Source organism: Andrena cerasifolii, chromosome 5 (assembly GCF_050908995.1).
Source record: "Andrena cerasifolii isolate SP2316 chromosome 5, iyAndCera1_principal, whole genome shotgun sequence".
Lineage (NCBI taxonomy): Eukaryota > Metazoa > Arthropoda > Insecta > Hymenoptera > Andrenidae > Andrena > Andrena cerasifolii.
The window spans coordinates 5366512-5389736 of NC_135122.1; the positions used below are offsets into that span (position 1 = coordinate 5366512).

General features: G+C 37.9%; 1 protein-coding gene across 4 annotated transcripts in view; it reads right to left on the bottom strand.

Annotated features, from left to right (window-relative positions):
* The window catches only part of LOC143368935 (uncharacterized), a 98690-nt gene that overhangs the window by 6748 nt on the left and 68717 nt on the right, over nucleotides 1-23225 (bottom strand). For all 4 annotated transcript variants that reach the window (XM_076812172.1, XM_076812175.1, XM_076812174.1 and 1 more), the window contains exon 2: nucleotides 5299-5336. In XM_076812172.1, the coding sequence (XP_076668287.1) occupies nucleotides 5299-5336 (38 nt within the window). The remainder of the gene's footprint in view (nucleotides 1-5298; nucleotides 5337-23225) is intronic.

Here is a 23225-nt window from a genome sequence, read left to right on the forward strand (position 1 = left end):
TAGTTATCTATATTCATTTCCCATGTATAATTTTTCTGTAAAAATTCATACCATATAAAATCCGAATTTAATATGGTAACTACACAGGTCGGTGCTGACAGTAATTTATATCCCATCTTAAATAATTTTTGCTTACGCGATTATAATTCTACACGTTCAATAATGGAGCCATTTACATAGTTCAAGCTTTTCTAAAGTAAAATCGAGGACAGCCCAAGCACCTGCATCTTCAACACGAAAGAAGCGCAGCGACCTCATATTCTTACAAATGATAAATAACACCACGAAAAGGCATTAAATAGACACTTCCAGTAAACCTTTCATTGGAAGCATGCAACATTTCTATTCGATGACCACTATTCTTTTTCGCGACAACACAGCCATGCCATCCGCCACAATTTACGATTACCAGCGAGGATTTATACGCTCTCTAGGATAAGACGTATTTCGTTACGTGTTGCGACGATGTGCAGTTAAATGTGAGAACATAAATAAAGTTACCAAGTTCCAGATGGGTTGCGGATGTAGAAACAGTTATAAATCAATGAGGTGCAAAGGATTTTCCGGCAAAGAGACGTCGGATTAATGTTCGCGCGCGTTCTATTCGCGAACGGACTATAAGTGAATGTTATTTAGAGATTCATAACCAACAAATGCTTCTTGCCCTCGTAAATGATGGTGATGGATGAGCTGTTGCGCTGCGTAATAAGAGACGGACGCGAAACCTGCTTGAACAATTCCAACTGTGATCACAATAGCAGAATATGTCGCGGTAAATCGCTCGGATATAATCCTTCAGTGATTTCAATTAGCGTAATCACCTGCGCTATTTTCTTTAGCGAAACGAGACCCTTGTGCTGATTCCCTGTGAAGCCCTATTTTGTCACAATGAAAGTTACGTAACAGTATAGCCGTCATAAATTTCCAAATCATACCAAAGTATGGTACATTAAATTAAAATACAGAGTGTTCCAAAAATTAGTCCCATGTTTCGTTTTTTAATAACGTCTAAAATAAATAAAGGGGAGTTGATTTTTTTTATAAGATAACATTCAAAACGATAGCGAAAACTGATTTGCAATATAAGTTTCTACGATAAACGCAGCATTGCAAATACCAAATGACAGCCAAATGGCAGCCAATTAAAGTACGGCACTGATCTTTGAGACACCCTATATTATAACGTTAAAGTGAGTACAGTAGCACCTTTGATAAAAACTAATTTACGAGAAACAAAGAAATAATTCGGTACTGTATCACCTCGTGTTTAGAAGTTTCTCACGATGTTTGCCGTTCAATTGAATTCCTGATTGTGCACATTCAACGTCGAGTATCGCGCTTTGATTTCATTTCGTTGCAGTAGGTAGCAATTAATAACAAAAGCGTGAAAGTGAGAGATTTACGCAAGCCGGTGAAAGGACGCCGCAAAAAGTATTCCTAGAAAATTTTACAAAGGAATACATATATCGAATCCGTCACAACCGTGCCGAGGGATCGAGTAATAAGACTTTATACCTACACAAGCAGAGCTGAGAGCATAAATGCCGGAACCAATCCCTCGGCTATTATAGCACGTGACTTGACATCACAGTCGATTTACTACAGACACCTCAAAGTGATCGTAGACAATAATATCAAAATATTGTGGAACACACTATGGAAAAATGCCAATGCTCGAGTTAAAATACACTTAGTCCGAGATGATAGATTCCAAAAAAAGTGCCGCCAGTTCACTGAACAGGATTCAAATCTCACTCACGTGCATCTAATTGCAAAAGAAGAACCGAAGAAATGGGATACATGCGACACAAGAGTCACTGTTGAACACATAGACATTAATCGACAGCCGGAGATACGAAAACGGAAGAAAAAAGCACAGCATCCTAATTAACTTATAAACAATTCTAAGTTGTTAACCCGGCGGGAGGCGCACCCCATATTGTAACACAGGTTGTCGCTGCCGGGTGAAAAATACCCAAAATTGAAACGTAAAAAACCACGGTTTCAGAATATATTTTTTTTAACTTTGTAATTTTTATGGTAAAGTACAGTGTTTTAAGAATCAAACAAAATTTATAAAACATCTTAAAATCTTTATTAAAGTTCTTTAAAAAATTGTAGCAAAAACTGAAACAGTCTTCGTATTCTCGCAACTAGCGCCTCTGTGGTAAATTTTACAAATTAGCGCCTCCCGCCGAGTTAAAGCTCAAAATGACCGGTTTCAAATTTGTTAATAAATTTACCCTTTTTAAGTATGAGAAATCTGTATTCTTGAGTAGTATAAATATGTATAATATTATGTATATATTTTTTAACAATATATAAAGATTAAAACAATATGAATACAGATTTATTTTCCTTGCAGTCAATTTCTCTCTCAGAACTCACTATCCTCGTCACTAGAAACATTTGGCACTTCTACTTCGGTTTGATTATCATCGATAGGACGACGTTTCCGCTGAAACGACGGGCTCGCAGCCGCAGTGGCAAGTTTCGCTTTAGGTGGCGGCTGCGACATTAAGGGATCAGATAGAAAAGTATACATGCATACTTTCTGGCCCCGTAAAATGAGACGGCGTATAAAAAGTACCGCGTAAACGGGGGGATTATTTACCGCGTAAAAGAAAACCTAAATTGAGGGATGAGTATATAGATACTTTGCGAGGAATAGCAGCTTTTTCCCGTCCTTTGTTTCTTTCTCTTTATCAAGCTGCGTGGAAAGGCGATGAAGTAACAAGTGAAAGGGTAGTTCGCTTGAACGAGATCAAAATCACGACAAATCTCCCGACATCCTCCGCAACGATCGCAATACAGAACACAAGAAGATGGATCGTGGCACCGGCCGACCGCAAAAGAAAGAGAATCAGCTGTTATTAGCGCGCGATTACAGAACGTAAATTAATCTTGCGGCTAGTTCGTACAGGCAATAGGACGCGCCGATGATTATTATATTAACTCAACATTCGTATGCGGGGAATCCAATTAGCTGCACCGTCCTATTCATCCCCCTCCACGGCATAAATTATATGTGTATTAAGGGCAATCAGTCTACCAAGCTGCAGGCTATAGGATAGATGATCCACTATGCAGAGGTGAAATAATCGCGCTGCAAAGAAACGTGGAGGCTTTATTACAGGTGCACAGGCGTCAGACGCGAAAGTATCGTGCTAATCCTCAGGCGAAATACGTTTCGACGCTTCGGCTGATCGTGGGATATCGACCTACCATGTTTTGGCCCTATTCTCCGATCAAAATCATTGTCACATCGCAATAATGATTGATTGGTTCGTAATAAGCGACCCCATTCGTTTCTCGATAATGAAAGTAACGTTTTGCGTTACCGTTATATCCTCCGTCGCAATGTGGGCATCATTAAAGTTGCATTAATATCAGTATCCTCTACAATTGCGGGTAACAATTTTTGGATTTTTAGGCTGTTCACTGTGATTTGAAAGGGGAAAGGTGAGGTGGGCTCTAGAGCTTATGAAAATATATATTTCGTACTTATGGTAATAAATTTATTCTAAGTGAAGACACACAGAAATTTATTATTATAGTGCAATTTAATTATTATGATTGGTTTCATAAAGGGTGTTCCCGAAGTTCCTGTTTATTTTGATGATGTAGGTGTGGAAAGATTTTCATTTCCATCGTCATGCACAGACCTGGTTATTTGAAATTTATTTATCAGTGCACGAATTGCGTTATCTATTGGACCATGCTTATTAACACTAGAACTATCGACAGTTAAGACGAAGCTGTTTTTACCAAAACCAGTCAGAGTGACTGGTCTTTTAAAAATACGTAATAATAGATACGCAGTAAATATTCTAAAAAGGTGTGACATGTTTTACGGAACGAGGAAACTTGGTAATACTAGTAAGTATCTCATAAAACATGTAAATGTGTAATAAACCTATGTTTTAGAGACGTTTAAATTATTTCTTGAAATTTCACACACACGTTAAAGTAGCAATTGTTCAACTATCAAAATGACCAATTAATTTAAATCAAAAGCACACTATATTGATAAGCTCTTATTTTCTCACGTACATCTAAGTAATGTTTAGTTGTTAAAAAACATATTCATCTCTAATCACATACCACAATTAATGATGATTATTTAGAGTAAATAAGTAACTGCGTAAAATAGAATATGACATGTACAACTAAACCAGTATAAAATGATAGATATTAGCACTTGCTTGAATTTTAAAAACAGCTGATTTGAAGCACGATATCACGCGTCTTTAACATTCTTAGCCACATATAGCTACGTAACGATAGGTTAACGACGTCGTTTTGCCGTGATCAAATGGTATTTGAAACACTTTTTGCCGATTAGTCTAATCCGTCGTGGAAATATGTCTTTTCCTAATTAGCAAGTGTTATATTCATATACCAACTGTACAGACTCCTACATTGTGCAAATTTCTGATAATAATACCTATTCACCAAGTTTTTTGTGTCTAATATTTTTAACAACAATTGGTAAATTTCGATTAAGAAGACAGAAGTTACTGTGTAATAAGAGCACTATACAGAACACTACTGAAACGTTGCTTTTAACTTTTAACGTATATGAATGTATGTACATACGTATACAGACATTAGTATCCTAAGTTCTGGCACTGGAATTCCACTTTTATTTTACTTCATTTGACAGGAAACCATCACGAGATGATAATTTAAACCCACTTTGAGACATAGTTATGTAAAGAGTTAATCAGCGTACTTTTTTAGAAATGTCATTACCTATCCGTTTTCATAATGATGGCATGTTTAATGTAATGACGCAGAAAGAAGTGCACTATACATTCAGAATGATTTCAAATTCATTTTGTTCATACCGCATTTATATGATTTCTTATGTGCATAACAATCTAAATCTAAAAATAAATCTCACGGAATGTGACAGATTTATAAATGCTGATATTAGGTAATACTTAATGAGTGACTAAGGCAGGCTCAGATTTTTGACTGTATTACCACGTAAATTGTAGTATATTTTCTATTCTGAAAATAGATCGAAGATGTCCTGTGCGAAATTGTATAAACTCGTAAAATATCGCGTAATAGATGCTTTGTAAAGTAATTGAAACATCTTCCAACAAATTTCTACGAACTGAAAGAGAACGACGGGAGGTAAACGCATTTTACAAATTGGCGCGTTATAAATAATCACCGAGCATCTCATTTCCTGAGATAAATCAAGCCCTGCACTTTCTCCCAGCAGGGATAAAAAGTTAGAATTATTGAACGATCATTCATCTGTTTTTCCTCGTTGTTTTCTCTTACCTCGTGTTCAACCGCGTCCTCAGGAACTGGTGCTCCATCTGAAACAGAAAGTGAATCCCCTAGAGACAGGATCAAGCGTAGGTATGATTCATTCATTATGGTAAATGTCCACGAAACGTTCCTTAGAGGAAAGGGAAAATCAGCTATTATTCTGACCCGGAGCAAAATTTTACTAAATTTAGATAAAATTAACTTCGACTTTTTAAAAAATATTTTGTTGGAGGAGCTAAATTTTAGTAAATTTAGTTGAAATTTAATTCGATTTTGATTGATTGCGTCCCAATTTTCAGTTCGAGGAGCAAAATTGTTTTAAATTTAGTTGAAATTAAATTCGATTTTTTTTTATTAAGTTGAAATTTTTTGTTGGAGGAGCTAAATTTTGGTAAATCTAGTGGAAAATAACTTCAATTTCAATTGATTATATCGATATTTTAAGAAAGTAGAAAGTAAGATATTCCTTTAAACGGAAAAGATTTTCAAGAAACTGTGTTAGCATTGTGGCAAACGAAGGAAATTATATAAATTATACAGATGATTACATATTAATAGAAAATTGTTTATTCGAATTCTCCATAGACCAGAATATGCAACCTTTTATCTTTTCTATAAAATAATACATTTGCAATATATTTTCGAAGTTTCATGCAGCATAAATACAACCAGGAACAAATTTATCGAATTTAATATCAAACGGTTTTAAATTCTTCTGCGTAATTCACACTTTCACTGCCCTGTGATTTTCTACGCAGATATTTGATTTTAACCAATGCCGTCTCTAAAAAACGATAATTACACGTCGCGCAGCGCCGCCACAAATGGCCCGGGACCAAGAATTCAAACAACTATTTTAAAGCAAAAGAGGTCAAAGCATTTTCTGTGATTACCGTTGTTACGATTGTAAAACACGTAGCTTCGCATTAATAATAATCATCTTTGGCCATTTATGTGTATGGTTGAACCGGTCGCATTTATCATTCGCAGGCAGCTTTGTTATTGCTGGATTGAAAATTTCAAGGAGCGCCTCTACACGCCTTGAATCTGATGGGGACGACCATTCATCAACTATTATGGTATTCAATTTACTCATTATTAGATAAGTAATTTTGCATTTACGCTTATAACTGAGTCAATCAAGAGGTTTGCGTATGATTGAACGACACAGACGGCCTCCTTTTTCATGGCAATCGAATTAAGTATAATAATTGGCTTAAAATTCATAATAATTCTGCAGGGTTCAGCAGGTTTATAAAAACGACCGCGTACTAAAGAATTATTTTAAATAGGGGGAGCATGTGTGCAGCAGAGTGTAATTCAGAAAGTTAACCACTATTATGAATAACGCCAGCGAGATTGCTTTCGTTCCTGTTATCCTCGAAATGCATGATAATACTTCCGACTACCAACTACCTTGTCTTTCACTGAATACAAGGAGATTTGTGACAGGAAAAACAGGCACCAGAGGATAACATGTGTTGAAACGGTGTTGGAGGTTCTTCAAGGAAATGTAATTGTTCGGTTAATATAAAATTATGTAAATTAATAAATAAAAGACTCAAACCTGATACCACTGTAATAAGGTGCTTCAGAAATATGGATACGATTTTAACTTGTTTACAAAGCACATGAGTAGAACTGAAAAAGTTTTTTATGGTCCAACTGAAATATGTAAAATTACATGATGTAGTGCTTAGAAATTCAAGAATTAGTCGCCGTTTGTTTAAGCAATCTAGAAATTATAGGGTTAATCATTTTTTCTTGAAATGTACCGATTTTCTTTGGCATTCTTGAACATTGTGTTAATTAAATATCGGTCTTCGTGATTATTCAAATGCAGGCGCGATTTTCACCTTCAGTTAACTCCGCCAATCTAAGGTGAATGTCCCAATTTCTGCTCATGTCCCCATTTCTGATCAGTTCGTATTTTTCTTATTATTATACGCGTTACGTTTGTACTATAGTTGCATTAAAATAATTCTAAATTATTTAAACATTTACGCGAGTGTTGCACGAGCTTGGGGCAATACATTTAGAGCATTATATATTTAATTAGAAATTACTAATAGTTAACAATCTTGAAATATCTTTTTTAAATAGTTTTTGAATCGGTTGATTTATTATTAAAGAATTAATTACTCTGCAAAATTTGATCACAAACAAATCTTTTACACCTTCTTTATGACGAGTTACCCCTTAAATTAGCAGAAATTGGGACATTCACCTTATTCAGATTTTTTTTGCATTCAATGCCACCCATAACTCAATTTCGGAAAATTATGGAGCTGCCTCCTTTTGCAGCAGAGTTTTCAACTGCCTCGTCATTTTTTCTAATTCTACCGAAAAACTACATTTCCGCGGCAGCGCAGAATGTGTTAATAGCATTATATCACAGAAGCACTTATACAATCACCAAAATGTAAATCAGAAAATCTGAATTCATAGCAGCGTAAGTTTGAAAGGCTCGAGATAGAAAGGATTAATTAACACAGACTACTCGACCGTGCAGCCGTGACAGTTTTCTTCCATCATTGCAAGGAGGGAAAGTCAATTACTACGATGACAAGCCAAAACGTTTAGCGACGACGTAGCACGTCTCTAGAGATCATCGTGGAACGTGTTCAAAGTTAAAACGTTCGTACAGTCGTTCCCTTGGCCCCGCCTGTCAAGCATAGTTTCAAAGACAAGGTAAGTATACTCGCGGTTGAGATCACGTCGTGAATTCTCTACTCGTGGCTCCTTTTTTGCTCTATAAATGACTACCAGTGAGTGAATTCGCACAGAACAATAGCCACAGCAAATTACTTCTAGCACTTCACGGTCGTATCTGATTCGATAAAAGATTTACGTAATCACAGAAAATACTTTGAGCTGTGATAAAAAAAAATTTTAAGGAATTTTTTGTCGAATTTTATTAATGCGCTCGAATGCACATGCATTTCCTTTTGTTTCAACCATTTAAACTGTAGTAGAAAATGAGTAGAAGGAAATGAATAATAGCTGTAACAGTAATTTTGCAGGAATCATAATTAAATAGAAGATTCTTGAAAATAGCTTCCCACTTTCTCATGTTAAAAAACATGTGTACAAGGCAGCTATCAATAAATTATTAAACTGAGTACATTTTTATAGATCTGTTATGGGTAAAGTATAAATTATTATATTTAAGCTTATGCTTCGGATTTCTGCTTCTGATTGAAATCTGCACTAATCTGCAAACTGATGATATTTATGAGTGATGATTAAGTTTAATATTGAAACATAATTTTAAGGAGAATTATTATAAAATTAAACAAAAAGATATATTCTACTGTTGTCAATAGATAGTGAAAGTGACAGTTTTACGAAGTTTTCGACGAAGTAATTATTTCTACTACAGCAATGTTATTGAAGCGTGTTATTAGGTATATCCTTCGTCGATTTGCAAGTTTCTTCTATTATGTAAGCTACCACCTTATTCGTAAAATGGCTATTGTCAGATCATTCTAAAAATGGTTTTCCAAATGAACTTGGTAAATCATGGACTGTTCGTGGTATTTCATCACATCGATTGCGGTCACTGCATCGTAATGTGATATCGGCCAGTAATTTGTTACACCGACTCTGTGAGTTTCCCGTGAATTATCGCAATACTTATTGCCGATTCCGACAAAAGATGGATGTCCGTACTTAATATTGCTTGAACACTATTTTGAACCTCGATACCGTACGAACATTACTGCAAAGTTGTAAATAGTTAATATTTCTTTGAATAGTTGTATGAAATATTGATTTATATCGGTTTACGGTAAACTATTTATAAACATACACTTTTAATGGAAATTTCATGAAAAGGTGGTAGCTACCAGAGTTGTGCAAAAAGTAATCTAATTACAAATTACGATTAAAATGTAACTGTGTAACTGATAGCACATTATTTTCTGTAATTCTTAATTTAGGTAGTTGACCACAATTTTGTCAACTACCTAAACATTTCAAAACGTTAGAAAAATAAAAGTGTGAAAACAAGTTTATTATACCCATGTTAACGTTGTTTTATGCAATTATCAAATTAGGCAACTATTACACTTATTCGTGTGATGAAAGCAATGGTTTTTCAAAAGAATCAGAATAAGTAGCTGCATACGAAAACAAAGGGTAGTTTGCATTTTGCAATAACACTGTACTTGTAATAACACAACGGTGGCATTTAATATAAGAATAGCATTTATCCTTACAGCTACCTGCATTTCAACTGCACCGTGCCTATGAACTTTAAACGTTTAAAGGCGATTCAGCGGTATGCAAACTACGAGACTCGTGAGATTGCTCCACTGGCCGATGACATGCAGGTTTTACAGCTCATTAAAGTTCTTCTAAACGAATTATCTCGGATATGGATCACTTGCCGAGAACGTATAATTTCGACAACGTATGCCAATAACAAGTCGACATAAATCGATTGGATTACGAATTGATATTTATCTGCGATCGGAAAATCAGATTAAAATGGAATATGTAAACTTGCTGTTTGTATACGTTCATTAATGACATATGCAGCGATATGTAGAATTATATTTTTTATTTCTAGATGACACCGTTATGAAAAACTTGATTATATTAAATGGATAAAAACGTTTACTGTTAAAGGAATTACTACCCCCTTTTACGTTCATTCACTTTCATTCTCAAAATTCATATTTGATTGAAAGAACCATTGGCGTTTGAATGAAATTATATTCGTCATATATCAACTCTAGAATTTTGCTTCCCGATGCTTACTCGTATGAAATCAAATGAAATCGACGCTGTAATTATTAATCATTTCAAATACCCCTGCATGGGAAATATGAGACAAGATTTCTTCTGGTAAAGACAGGGTAAGTCCGGAGAGATGGCCACAGTTTCGTTGCGAGTCTCCTACAGCCAACCTATTCGAAATAGGTTGGAGGGCAGGATGCATCGTGAAATTTCGTGTAGAATGAAAATTTACTCAAATTGTGTCGAGTAACTCTAAGATGGAAGTGGTCAGAATTTGAATTTCATCGAAATACTAGCTTTATCTATTAGAGGGTAGGATGAATAGTGAAATTTCGTGTAGAATGAAAATTTACCTAAATTGTGTTGAGTACATAACATAGCATAAGACTTTAATTGTTGGTCTACATAATCCTCGATAACAATAAAAGAAAAATTATTATTTGCTAAGCAAATTTCACAACTGCAAAAAGAGTGTCATTAGCCATCTCTCTCAGACTTACCCTAAGTAGTAGGAATAGTTTAGATAACACAATAAATAGTTTGTAAATAATTTTAGGTCTCAATCTAGGATGTAAGCGTAAACAGTAAAAATTTATAACTTATAACCGAAGGAAGTCATCGTGATCCACTGCAATACTTATTCTGCCACCTCGGCGTAAAAATACGCCGATGCCAGACAAGGAGTGGACGCGGTACACAACACCATTTAGAGCATCCGCCACCTCCGGCGAGTTCGGATGACGTGCGTTGCATATCGATCGTACCTTGTATTACACGATGACACAGATATCAATCGTTGAGAAGCTTCGATACACCTCCCTACTTTCAAAAGATGTGTTGCCAGCAACATCCGCGCAGGGGAACAATCAGCCAGTCAATGTCGAAAGATATGTATAAGTAGCTCCTGCATCGCGGTCTTGAGTAATAATACGTGGGGTGACACGTCACTTCTTTTGTACATACTACACATGCATGTATAATCTTTTTCCACGGCGCGACAGTAGCGGTTATCAAATGTTAATCTGCCGCTTACGCGACCTCGTTCCTCAGTGATACTTCCTGAAGTCAACAACAATGAGGATGATCCCGACGGGAACATGTCCCGCTCGTACCACGCTCTCGACATTGTTTACGCCATTGTTCATGGTAAGAACCGGAGGTGACGTTTGATTATTGTCTCCGCGTCTCGCGATTTGCAACGAAAAAACGTTGCTCATCCATGCAATCACAGTGGCTTAATAAGCCGAATCCGCCGACCTGGAAAGTCGCGTTCTACTCTATGGTCATTGTTTTAAATCTTCATAATCGTGGATTACAGGGAGACTCAGTCCCAGGTATTCGTGTTCTGAATAATTAGCTGCGCATGCAAACACTGTGCGGAAAAAAAATATTTTTGTAATATTGGTGGATGCATTTAATCAGACTGACGTGATTATTCAAGTCCTGATTACTTCGTGCAAAAGTCACGCAAAAAAATCGGGACTTCAAACTTAAATAGCTACCATTTTGTTTTAAATTAATATTTCGGAAATTCCCTCCGTTAATCAGGGGATACATTAATATACTAACGAAATCATTTTTGTTTTTTGATTTTAGATAATCTGGTTCTGAATGGACGTGCTCGTCGCAAAATCAGATTTTTAAAAAGGCTTAAATATCAAGTATAAATTACTGAAATTTCCTCATTTTTAATATGGAACTTGTAATAAAATTTTGATAAATTGTACCAATCACGTGCTCCAACGTGGTCGAACATGTGAATTGGTTTCATGGACGGGGATTCAGTGGCGACAAAAAGGTTACATGTCCACCAGTGGTACATCGAAGCGACGAAATACCATTTTCCATACCTAGATAGTCGGAACTACTATGAAATTGTAATATGCACGCGAACGACATAATCAAATCGCAAATCAAACCGGATTCTTATGGCTGTTCGGCACACCGACGAGGAAGTGATTACCATCGTTCGAAATACCTCTCTCGTTCCTTTTTTCGCCCTGGGTCGCAATGAGAAAGGACTTGGGGGTATTACGTGCCTGCTGCTGAAACGAGGGAAAAATTCGAGGCTGCACGATTGAATTAGGCGCTTCCTACTTTCAGATCTTTTCGAAAAATCGCTAGACCCGAGCAACATGGCCGCTATCTCCCACGTTACGGGCGGCGTAACGAGATGTTTGAGAGACCTTCCTGAGTGATACCTCGGTAATATTTTAGCGGCCGGTGAACGGCGAGGTGCGCATAGCCGGCCGCTGAAAATCGCGAACCATGGATACTCTTGTCGCGGGGTTAATTAATATACTCGCACTTAGCATATTAAGTGGAAGGTTATCTTCGACTGCAGCATCCGGGAGACGAGGTTACATTCTTGTAAATCAACCTGAATTCGTTTCATGGAACGATTCGTCCGTGACAATTGCGGGCGCCAATAGAACTCTGCTCGTACCGTAGGAAGAGGTAGCTAAGTGCAACCAATGCTCGTTCGCAATAAACTAGATACTGTATTATAAGAAGCATGTTAATGACTTCAAATGAGTATTCAGGTGTAAAAGACACTTGTTCACGGTAATAATTCGTGACGAGGAAATTAAGATACTCGGTGTGCACCTAAATGCCTTGTACAACTAATCTATCTCCCTGGAACGTGTACTGCTTAAATTGAAATAATTACAGGATCGCGTGCCTGGAGAATTATTTGACTACCAGATTGCGAAGAATGAACTAAATATGCATCGGGAATAATAAAGACATTGCACATTTAACACAGTAAAATATATGCTAAATATTCAATTTGTATAGTGTGGGTAATTTACCAAATACTGATTGTCTTATTACAGTACTTGTTCCCCCGGTTAAGAGGGGAAAACACTGTAAGAAATAGGAGAAATCGGCTTTTTCTTATTTATATTTTCTGAAAGACACGCGTTTCAGGAATGCTCTCTCCAAATTTTATGAAGAAATTCGTAAAATTGACGGAGATATAGTAGTTTCCGTGAAGCGGGGTTAAGCGCGCGACCGAACCGAGCGGCACTTTGAATGCGTTTTTCTCAGAATGAGATTTTTCAACCGCGTTGGGAGCATACAGATAAAACTACGAAAAACCCGCCTCGTAAAACGTGACATTCAGGTTTTTTTTAAATTAATGGCCTCCTCTATTTTTTTTATCAACATTTTTCCCCAAAAAATGATTTTTATTTTCAATGGTCAGTAATACTCACACAACCCTGTCGCAAAAGAGGACAGAGACTATCTGTTCTATTATAAAGTTGTACTTCTGACACACGACTAAATAACGAAAGGTGTAGTAAAGCACTTCCCTAAGACACTGCACCACGTGCTTGCTGGATGTGTCCCATCAATAATTGTTAATGAGGCGGACTCTTTATCGAAGCTCGGTATCCTGAATCCGTTAACGATTTCGAAACGCAATTTAGTCGGGAACGGTCTCATCTCAAGTGACGAACGCGATGTGTTCCAGGAACTAACGTTACCAGGCGCGAGACTGCCTCGTTAATCCTGGCCATCGTGATCGCGAACTTCGTGCGGCTGCATCCGCATCTAAAGTCAACGTCATCGACACGATGCGGGTAATTGAAAGTACACCGACGATGGGAAGAAGACGCGTATAACCGTTGTGATAATCTGCATTTATTTACCGAATCGTGGGCGCCACGGCGGATTTAATTGAATGGGATTTCATTAATCTTAGCGAACAGGCAGCAAGGATCTAGTTACCGTAAATTGGCGAGCTTCTAGAGCGCTCCCCGTTCATTCGTTCCTGTATGCCTCGGCTTCTTGCGTTTACTATTTAGAGTACCTGCGTAATTAATTTATGCTTTAAGATTATGCATCTATTCGATTTCAGGTTTAACACGTTGAATAGGTACTACGAGACTACCATTTCCTTAAAATTCTAGCAATGAAGAAGCCGTTAGGTTTAGGGTAAAGGTACTAGTGTAGTTGACCAAATATCAGTAGTTGACAACTTTTCAGAAAAACGTGACAAATGAGGTTTTTAGAAGTGGCGAACTGTGAGTCTTAAGAGCCGCGGAGCGCTGTTGAAAATAGATAGGTAGGGCAGATGTCCCATTTACTGTCAGTGTCCCTATTACTGCCACTTTATTTATTTTACTTTAAAAAAAAACGTAACGTATAAATCTAACAGCTGAAATCGTCATCACGAGCGAGGCATGAATTTTTAAACATGTCATCAAGACCGCTTTCAAAAGCATTTCAACAGCAATAATTGTATTACTTTTATATTTTTCCTTTACTGTAGAAATGTAGTTTAATAAACAGAAAAAAGTTTTATTCCATTACTATAATTATTTTCGTCGCAATAAATTCCTGAAAATCGCTGAATTTATCGGCGAGCTAACCGGAATGACCCCTTAACTACTCAGCACTGATTGTGTAATATATAAAACTACCCTTCCACAACAGGCTAAACTACATATACAAATACCAATCGCGCACGAAGAGTTCGCTGAAACTGAAAAGTTCTCGTCAAGAAAGCCAAGCTCAAGTGTCATTTCTCTAAGAATACAACAGTTCAGCCAGTAACCACCGTGTGTCCTTGCACCGTGCCGAATATCCAAGACGCGCCATTTGAATCATTGATCCGTGAATTGACCGATCGAACAGATAGCGCCACAAATGATTAGAAAGGTCCACCTGCAGGTAGGAAATAGCGAGCCTCGGCGGAATGAAACGCACGGGGTCGAAGAGATTTCCTGCAGATCGAAGACAACAGTGTTTAAAAGCGAAGCACGGCAACGGGAAGGCGCATCGATGCGCAACATTAGCGGGCCCAGCTCGGTATCATGGGAATCACTTGCCAGGGAACGTGGGAGTTTGCAGCCACACCTTCTTCGCTGGAGGATCGCATTGAAAAGGACGTTTCGCGAGGAGGCTAGGGAGAGAGAAAGACGAAGAGAAAGGGAAAGGGAGAAAGAGAGAATCTCGTCCCTCGAAAATATTTCTCGAGAGTGAAAGCATCCGGCTCACCATAGTGCAGTATGCTACACCATCCCGCAGCACCTCCGGCCTCCGGCCATGTATCGGCAGCGTGCTACACGAGGTAGCGATCGTCTCCTAGGGATCGTGACGACTTAAACTTTCGTTTAATTTATCATGGCGTGCCGAGGGTCCAATCAAGAACTTTCTCCCGAAGGGAAAAATCCAGGTGATCGTACTACGCCTCTTTCACTCTCCACTTCTTCTCCCTGTCTCTCCCCCGTGTCGCTTTCATCTGGGAACGTCGACGGTACGCTTCTGCGGCGCTATTAACGACGCTCGGAAAAGTGAAAAATATACATAATGGATTGTCGGGAAGTGGGACATCCTCTGACGCACAGCCTTGCTGTGTTAATAGCAAGGGCGATTGGCAAAGCCGTTTCTAATTCAGGTCACTGTAGCTTCATCCTTAACGCGTTTGCGGCGGGATTATCCGACTAAATTGATAATTGTAACGAACGGATATCAGGTCTAATTAAGAGAAGACGGACTATCGCGCGTGTGCTCTATCTGCGTGGTTAAACTTCCGTGTGTATTAACCGTAAGTTTTGCGGTTAAGTAATCAGTTTCGTATTTGTGGAATATGGAATTCTACTTCTTGCTGGTTCGGTTGAATAATGTATTTCCGCGCGTGCATTTTGTACTTCACAAGTAGGAAAATTTATCGAAGAACTTGTGCAGGTACTATGTAACAAAGGAAGTGGTCTGATTTTATAAGAAAGCTGGGACACACTTCCTGACCCCACAAACACTTTCTGCTTTATATATTAATGTTAAGATTCCTATCTACTATATTATACTTCTTCATTTTTGTGTAGTATAGTCTTTTTATAATAGGAAAAAAAGTAATAACAGTGCTCGTAATTTGAAGCATCTTGAAAGCTTCTAAACAATTTTTTTAAACAGCGAACGAATTTTAATATAGAAAAATAGCCAACAATAACTTGTTTCTACACTGATGATGACTACAATAAGTTTCTATACCTACTTAGCGATATTCGTCGAAATACCTCATAAAACTTATTTTCCAAATAGTTATTAATGTTCCGGAAAAGTAGTTTTAGTTTAAATTTCCCGAAACCGAGTTCAAAGAATTATATAAACCATTAAAAGAATTTTAATAACTTAAAAAATGAAGTGTAAAAAATATTACGTAAGGAGAGGGTTGGAATATCAAATCTTACGAATTCTTTTACTGGGGGAGGGAGGGGGTAAGAATTCGCCAAAATTACCCTTACGTAATTTAAGGACGGCCCCATGTGATGTTCCGAAATGTATGCAAGATTGATCGATATTTTAATTTCAAGTTCATCATCTTCAAATGTACAAAACGTTCCAAACGATTATATTGATACATAGTGGAAAATACACAAGTACCATAATAATGCAAATCAAAGAGTTTGGTTTATTTTTGTTTGATGTCCTTCTTTACAATCAAGTCGAAACAAATTCAATATCCCAGGAAATCTTCAAGTAGCATTGAGCGATGAATGAACAGCAACCAAAATAATTCGTTTTAAACTTATATAAACTTACAAAATTAAATATGATTGTAAATCCTTTAGAATAACACATAATAGAAATTTAAATGTAAAGCGAGGAAGTGGGATTAAATAGGATAAAGTACCCAATTTACACCTAACAAAAATATAGTCGCTAATTAATAACCCATGATGTAGATACGACCCAAACAAATAATTAATAAAAAAAACAAGAGTTTGTGTTTAGAATGTTCATACAAGGAGCATACATATATACAGGAGTATACCCAATTTGCAAGGGGCACCAGCATGTCACTCGAAGCGAAACAATTTGTGTAACAAGATTCGATGCATAATCAGAGATTATGCTCCAACGCAGAAAAATTTAGCCCTGCAGAAGTTAGCACAGACAAGCACAGTTCAGTTGCTCGTGCAACGATTTATCATAGCTCGACTTAGATATTTTGTATATCTCGATGTAAACGTTCGGCATCGATTGAACGGGGAACAAGAAATATCTAGATAAAAGCTAATCGCCGGCTTTCGATCTCCTAATGGTCGAACGTATTCAGTACCTTGATAGTACCCTGATAGATTTCATTTTACAGCAACGTAACAGAAAATTGCAGAAGGATCTGTAAATTGGCAACTGTATCCCTATAATCGAAAAGAAATGCGTACTTTCTAATTACCCGCTGAGTTTCCCAGGGGGTACAAATTCTCGAATCTGATAAACCGAGAGGATCAGATCAACGTTTATGCTCTCATAACTCTCGACGCTTCAGGGATAGCATCACGTGTTATCTACAATCGGATGCACTCCACTTCCGCGTCCTAACATAGAAAGCGGATCACGATCGATATCCCGAACGAACGACTTGCAAGGGTCTACGATCAAGATTTGCCGGTTTGCACGAATTGATCTGCAGGTAAATAAATCGAACACTGAATTGCGGAAACGACTTGTCTCGCAAGAAATGCTTAAAACGAGCCATATACCCGATGCACTGGGCATATTAATTAACACTTCCGAGACTTATAAATAATGGTTTTTTCAAGCACCACTGGCTTTTATGCGGCAAAAAATTTATTAGAACATAAAATTGATGGCATTTCTAACAAGATGAATATTTTAAATAGATCGGAGAAATTATTCCTTACAGATGGCTTAATTACCTGATGTATACTAGGTATAATATTAAATTATTTCATTTCAATTTAAATATACCAGTTATGTCAGTATAAATTTTACGATTTTCGTACGAGGAAGGTGAGGATGTAAACTGAGACTCTGATGCAGGTTGGAAATTTTTATAGGGCAAAAAGGAATTATATTTCTTGCTTCGTTTTAATACTAAACGCAAAAAGCTGCTTCACAAAACTAGGTACTTATTATATATCGTATTTAATTTTTAATAGAATTGATAGCAACATGCATTAAAAATTAAAATGGTGTATTGCTACTTTACTTAATAGTGTTAATTGTTAATACTTGCAGTACTGGAATGGTGTTTGAAATGAGACACTTATAAGGGTACAATACAAGCCACCACCAAATATGTGTTTTCCTACTATAATTACAGGGCCCACAGACCCAAACTGTCTATCGAACTTGGTGCCCAAGGCTTAGTAATGCTTATTACAAACGTTCTTAAACTATGCTGAATGTGTCCCTGGGCTGTTGACGGCTGACGTTCAAGAATGCTACTGTCTTTGCCCCCTGCTGCTTTCACGACATTTCTACACGTATCTATTTCACCAGCCACACATATTGGCAGCTTGCAGAACCTAACCCAATTACACAGTGTTCTACTTGATTATTTATTTGCCCATTTGAAGTATTTATAGCTCATATCAATATTTAAGATTCGGAGCATGCATTACTTTCGTCACAAACGCACACGCACACACATCTGTTTAGTACGTAGGAATACGAGACACAGTTCACAAATCTATTAAGCGCTATCGACACGTGTTAAACGAAAATTCCTTTGAATATGAATGAAGCTGAAAAACATGTTTCTCACATACGCACTGACGTATAACGCTTGCGTGAAGTGTTTCACTATACATAGCGCGGTTAGTCTCTATTCAATAATGCAGAACAGTATGGTACGAATGTAAATGGATCAATAGCGAGATGAAAGTAACATGAATTCGATTGTACATGCAGTATCAGGATCGGCTATCGCGAATGTTTTATTTCTTCTCTTTTGTCGCTGGGTGAGATTGGCCTTGGCAATGTGGTCAAGTCAGTACAGCTGCTGGAGTATACATTTCAGCGTCAAAAGTTCGATGCTACTTTCACAATCAGGTATATGTATGTGTACAATAACTGTCTGCTTCTACGTGAACCTAATACACTCGTTTACTCGCAACAAATATGCAAAACATTTCAGTTTTCATGAATACTCATTAGGTATTTACAATCCCGCTTTTGAAATTTGAAAAGTTTTGGAAATGCAGGGGCTCTTCGACTTTTTACCCGTGATCTGTGAAATACAAGAATCCGGCGACACTTTCTCTTTAATTAAGGAGCAAATACCTTGCCACACGAGCTATTAATTGCCGTTTGATTTTTTCAGTTAATTTATGGAGGCACGTGAGCATCAAATAACACCTTATCAAACGAAATTCTCTTTCATACTTATTACCGACCTTACTAATAATCTTTCTCGACAGCACATGTCGACGTACCTACTTCATTATAACATTAATTAGGTATTGGGTAACTAGATCATAAATGAGTACATTAGATTTTATTAATCTTTACATAAGCAACGAAAGTTACCGATGGGGAACTCAGAAACAATTAAATCTTGACCATTCTATTTCTGGATCCTGGAGCCAGAGTGTATTAAGTCCATTATTTTTAAAAATTGACATTTCACATGTTTTCCGGATCAAATTTTTGAGTCTCTTGGAAACATGTAAAATGTCATTTTTTTAAAAAAGTGGACTTAATACACTCAGGCTCTAGGATTTATGAAATATGTTGGTACACGTTGGCGAAAAAATTTGTTATGTTTGCACACTTTATATTTGTGACTTTTCTATTACAACTACTAAACCGTTGTTTCGACTGTAATTTCTTCGGGACCATGTAACTCTGACTGGATGTTCACACTAAAATAGTATTATTCCAATGACACAGTGTCGCCGATTTGACATAACACCACACTGCATCGTTCTATTACCAACGTCGAACATCAGCTGTAAAGGTGAAAACGTTTCTATCCATTCTTAGTAGGCAAGTATCGATGAACCGACGTTGGCGTTAAAATTCTACGAAGACAGATTTCAGACCAGGCTCCTCGGCTGCAGGCAATTTATCACCGAACTGAGAGTGACGCTCGTAAATATCGGCTCGATACAGAGCAACGATCGCAAGTACACGCGATCGGTATAATTTCCTGAGAGAACAGTAGAATCTTACAAGAGTCATGATGTTCGTATGACTTTCTCTCTTCGCCGTCAGGCGGTCGACTTCCTGGTAGCGGACCACTAGGTTATGACGGACGTATCGGGCACGATCACGAAGATCCTTAATCTTCCGAGGATCTTTTCCAGCCAAGACCCCGCGGAACACCACGATCTGGGCTCTAAACTTCGTATCGACATGATCGCTCTCGGGCACAACTATTACAAGTCATTTGAAGCGATTGGTCCAACGTCGATCGGCAGGAGTAGTTCCAACTCTGCCTCCCTCTGAGAACGTAACGACAGGAAACCTCGAAAATAGATCGACAATCTGCGCGATTGACTGGGCGAACAATTCTCAACGTTTATATCATTAAACTATTAGCTTTTAGTTGAAATATCAGGACGTGAGTGGATTTCCTCCGCCAGCAATTAACGAGCTTGGCGGTGCACTGATATTATGTTTCTATAAAAAAACACACACACACCGCAGGTCTCTGTAATAAGAGGAATAATTCGATCGATCTAGTTCAACATCTTTGAGAAATTCCTGCGCCGTTCAGTCACTTACGAGTGATTCAGAATTAGTTACGCTCCACGGCTAGCAGACCTTCGTCCAATAAATATCGATGAGAGTTCTAGATGAATAAAGACAAGTTTCTTGCGCCAAGGACAGGGCATCCTTGGTACCATTTTCTTCCTGCATAGATGCATCTGTGGGATCTAGAACGTTTCTTCGATCGTACGCGCAAGGACGATTTGATTATTCACGGTTTCTGGTAACACAGGTATTACACACCATTGTACCTGTTTGTCCGACGTTAGGTTTTATCAATCAGACTCCTTTTTAAAAGTATTCCTGGCTTAGATTTATTGAAATTTACTACTGAAGAGTAACAAGGGAAGATCACGAACCCAGAAATTCAAAAAATTATGGAACTTTGGGGATTTGTATGTATTTCGCAAATCTTTTATCTAAATTGATCCCTGAAAATCCGGCTATTTCTCGATTCTCTGTTATAACTCGTGAACAGTAAGAGATAGAAGAAAAGCTTTCAGACAAAAATTGGTCCTTTTAATTGGGGCTATCATACAATTCTTGAGTTGTAACACAAATCGGAAAATAGTCGAGTCATCAGGAGTCAATTTCACACCCTTAGACTGAATTTGGGCAGCAAAAGAATTGTGTAATACATATCTTTATATCCTCTACATCAGTGCTCCGCAACCGGTGCGCCACGAGACGATGCTAAGTGTACCGCAGCGCAAAGCCTCCAAGAGGAGAAATCGCACCAGATTTTTTTTAACAAAGTTTTTCTTAAATAAATGCAATTCCTGTGTGCGCACTCCTATAATTAGGTTTTGTATATTTTTGCTTGTGGTGTACCGTAGAATTCTGTGAAGGGCTTAGGGTGAGAAAGGGTTGCGGAACACTGCTCTACATCAGAGATGAACAAAATTTGTATTTAAGTAAAATTTCGAATAACGAATAAACGTTAAAAGAATAAAAAAGTTAAGTTTATTCGTCGAATAATCTAAAGTTAAAGTAACTTTAATTCGATCTGTTAAGTCAATAATTGTTTATTTATTTAATGCCCGACTCTGCTCTACATATCCCCAAAGTTTCATAATTTTTAAAAATCTCAAGGTTGGTGATCTTCCCTTGTAAATAACTAAGACTTTATATCTTTATTCACGTAACTTCAATCCTCAACTAACTACCCCGATTTCAATTATCCATCGCATTATGATACTATCAGCCAGTACCATTTAACAAGTACCTACATTTTAAACACGCGAAGGAATAGCAACTGTTTCGAAGATACGTGATAAATTTTCTTCGGTATCTTCCCCCCGTTGGAATATCGCCCCGCGGTTTGCAACAGGCATTTTCGTACCTCCGCGAAATGAGTTACTGACAGTGCAACATCTTTTTATTTACGAGTTGTCGCCGCGTAATCCCTCGATTGATTTATAACCGCGCGGGTATTCCGTCTGCGAGGCAGCAGCGAATAAAAGAAGTCTCCGGTATCTCGTTCCTGTATTCAGTGTTCCCAGGGTTTCTTTTTGATTGCGCCGCGCGCCCCGGGTGTCCAATCTTTGTCTAACCGCCCGTTCGCCATTTAATGCAACGCACGTGTTTAACGGTAGCGAAACGATTTAGTTATTTGTCATGCCTGCCGGCTTTATTGTAACAACCTGTACCGGCTTGCTGCGCGACCGTAGAAGCCAACGGGCTACCGGAGGGCGATACTGGTTTCCCGTTTAGAAGTTCAATGGTCAGCCGCGATTACGGATGACATTAGGCGCGGGATTCGAGTGCCCTGATTCCTTGGGCGGCCGCGCACCCATACACGCGGCTGCACACGCGTCCTACGCGTTGGAAAGTGGACCGGCTGATAATCGGTCATTTTCTTTATTACGGTCCGCGCACTTGTAAATGTCAATCGCTCGATCCCGATTGGCATTGTGCTCGCTGGGCGATGCAGCAACAAAGAAAGGCGCGAATAAGTATCGCGGTGGCTATGAAGTAATAGCAAACAACGCGGCGCGAATAATCAATCATTCTTCCAGAAACTTAGGCACGGCGAGAACTTCGCGGCTAAATGGAACAGTGGGTCGCTGCGCGTTGAATCGTAAGTAGGTAATCGAGGTAATGTGTACTATTTCTTACATCAAGTTCGACGAAGCGAACAGCTGATTGCGAGCAACAGAATGAAGAATCTCCTGGTAACAAATTTTTAACAAATTAATGAGAACAACGAGGTTGTGGGGAAGAAAAGTACAGACTGTTAGTAAGCAGTGTGCTCCACAATTTTTATTTAAATAAAAATTTCGAGTAACGAATAAAAGCTAAAAAAAATTATTCGTCTTATGCAGAGTAAAGTTATTATATAAGAATATAAGTGGAATTCGACGAATAAAGTTAACACGGATTATTCGAGCCTCGGACAACGAATTAAATTAACGCTTTAGCGCTTAGAGACAAACAAAAGTTTCCAGGAAAGTTCCCTGCACGCTAAAGGTTAAAGTAACTTTTACTCAATCCGTTATTTAAATAATTTTTTATTCAGTTAATGCCGAACTCTGTGAGAAACTGGCCTGATTGGAAAATTGTACCCTTCAGTGCTTTAAAAAATTATGGTGTAGGAGATTGCGATCAGAATACATAAAGTCGATACCTACAGTCATGCAGAGATACACATTGAATCGAACATTCGAACCAATTTGTACCAAACATTGCTCAATCATTGTCTGCCATCTGGTACAGCCTTT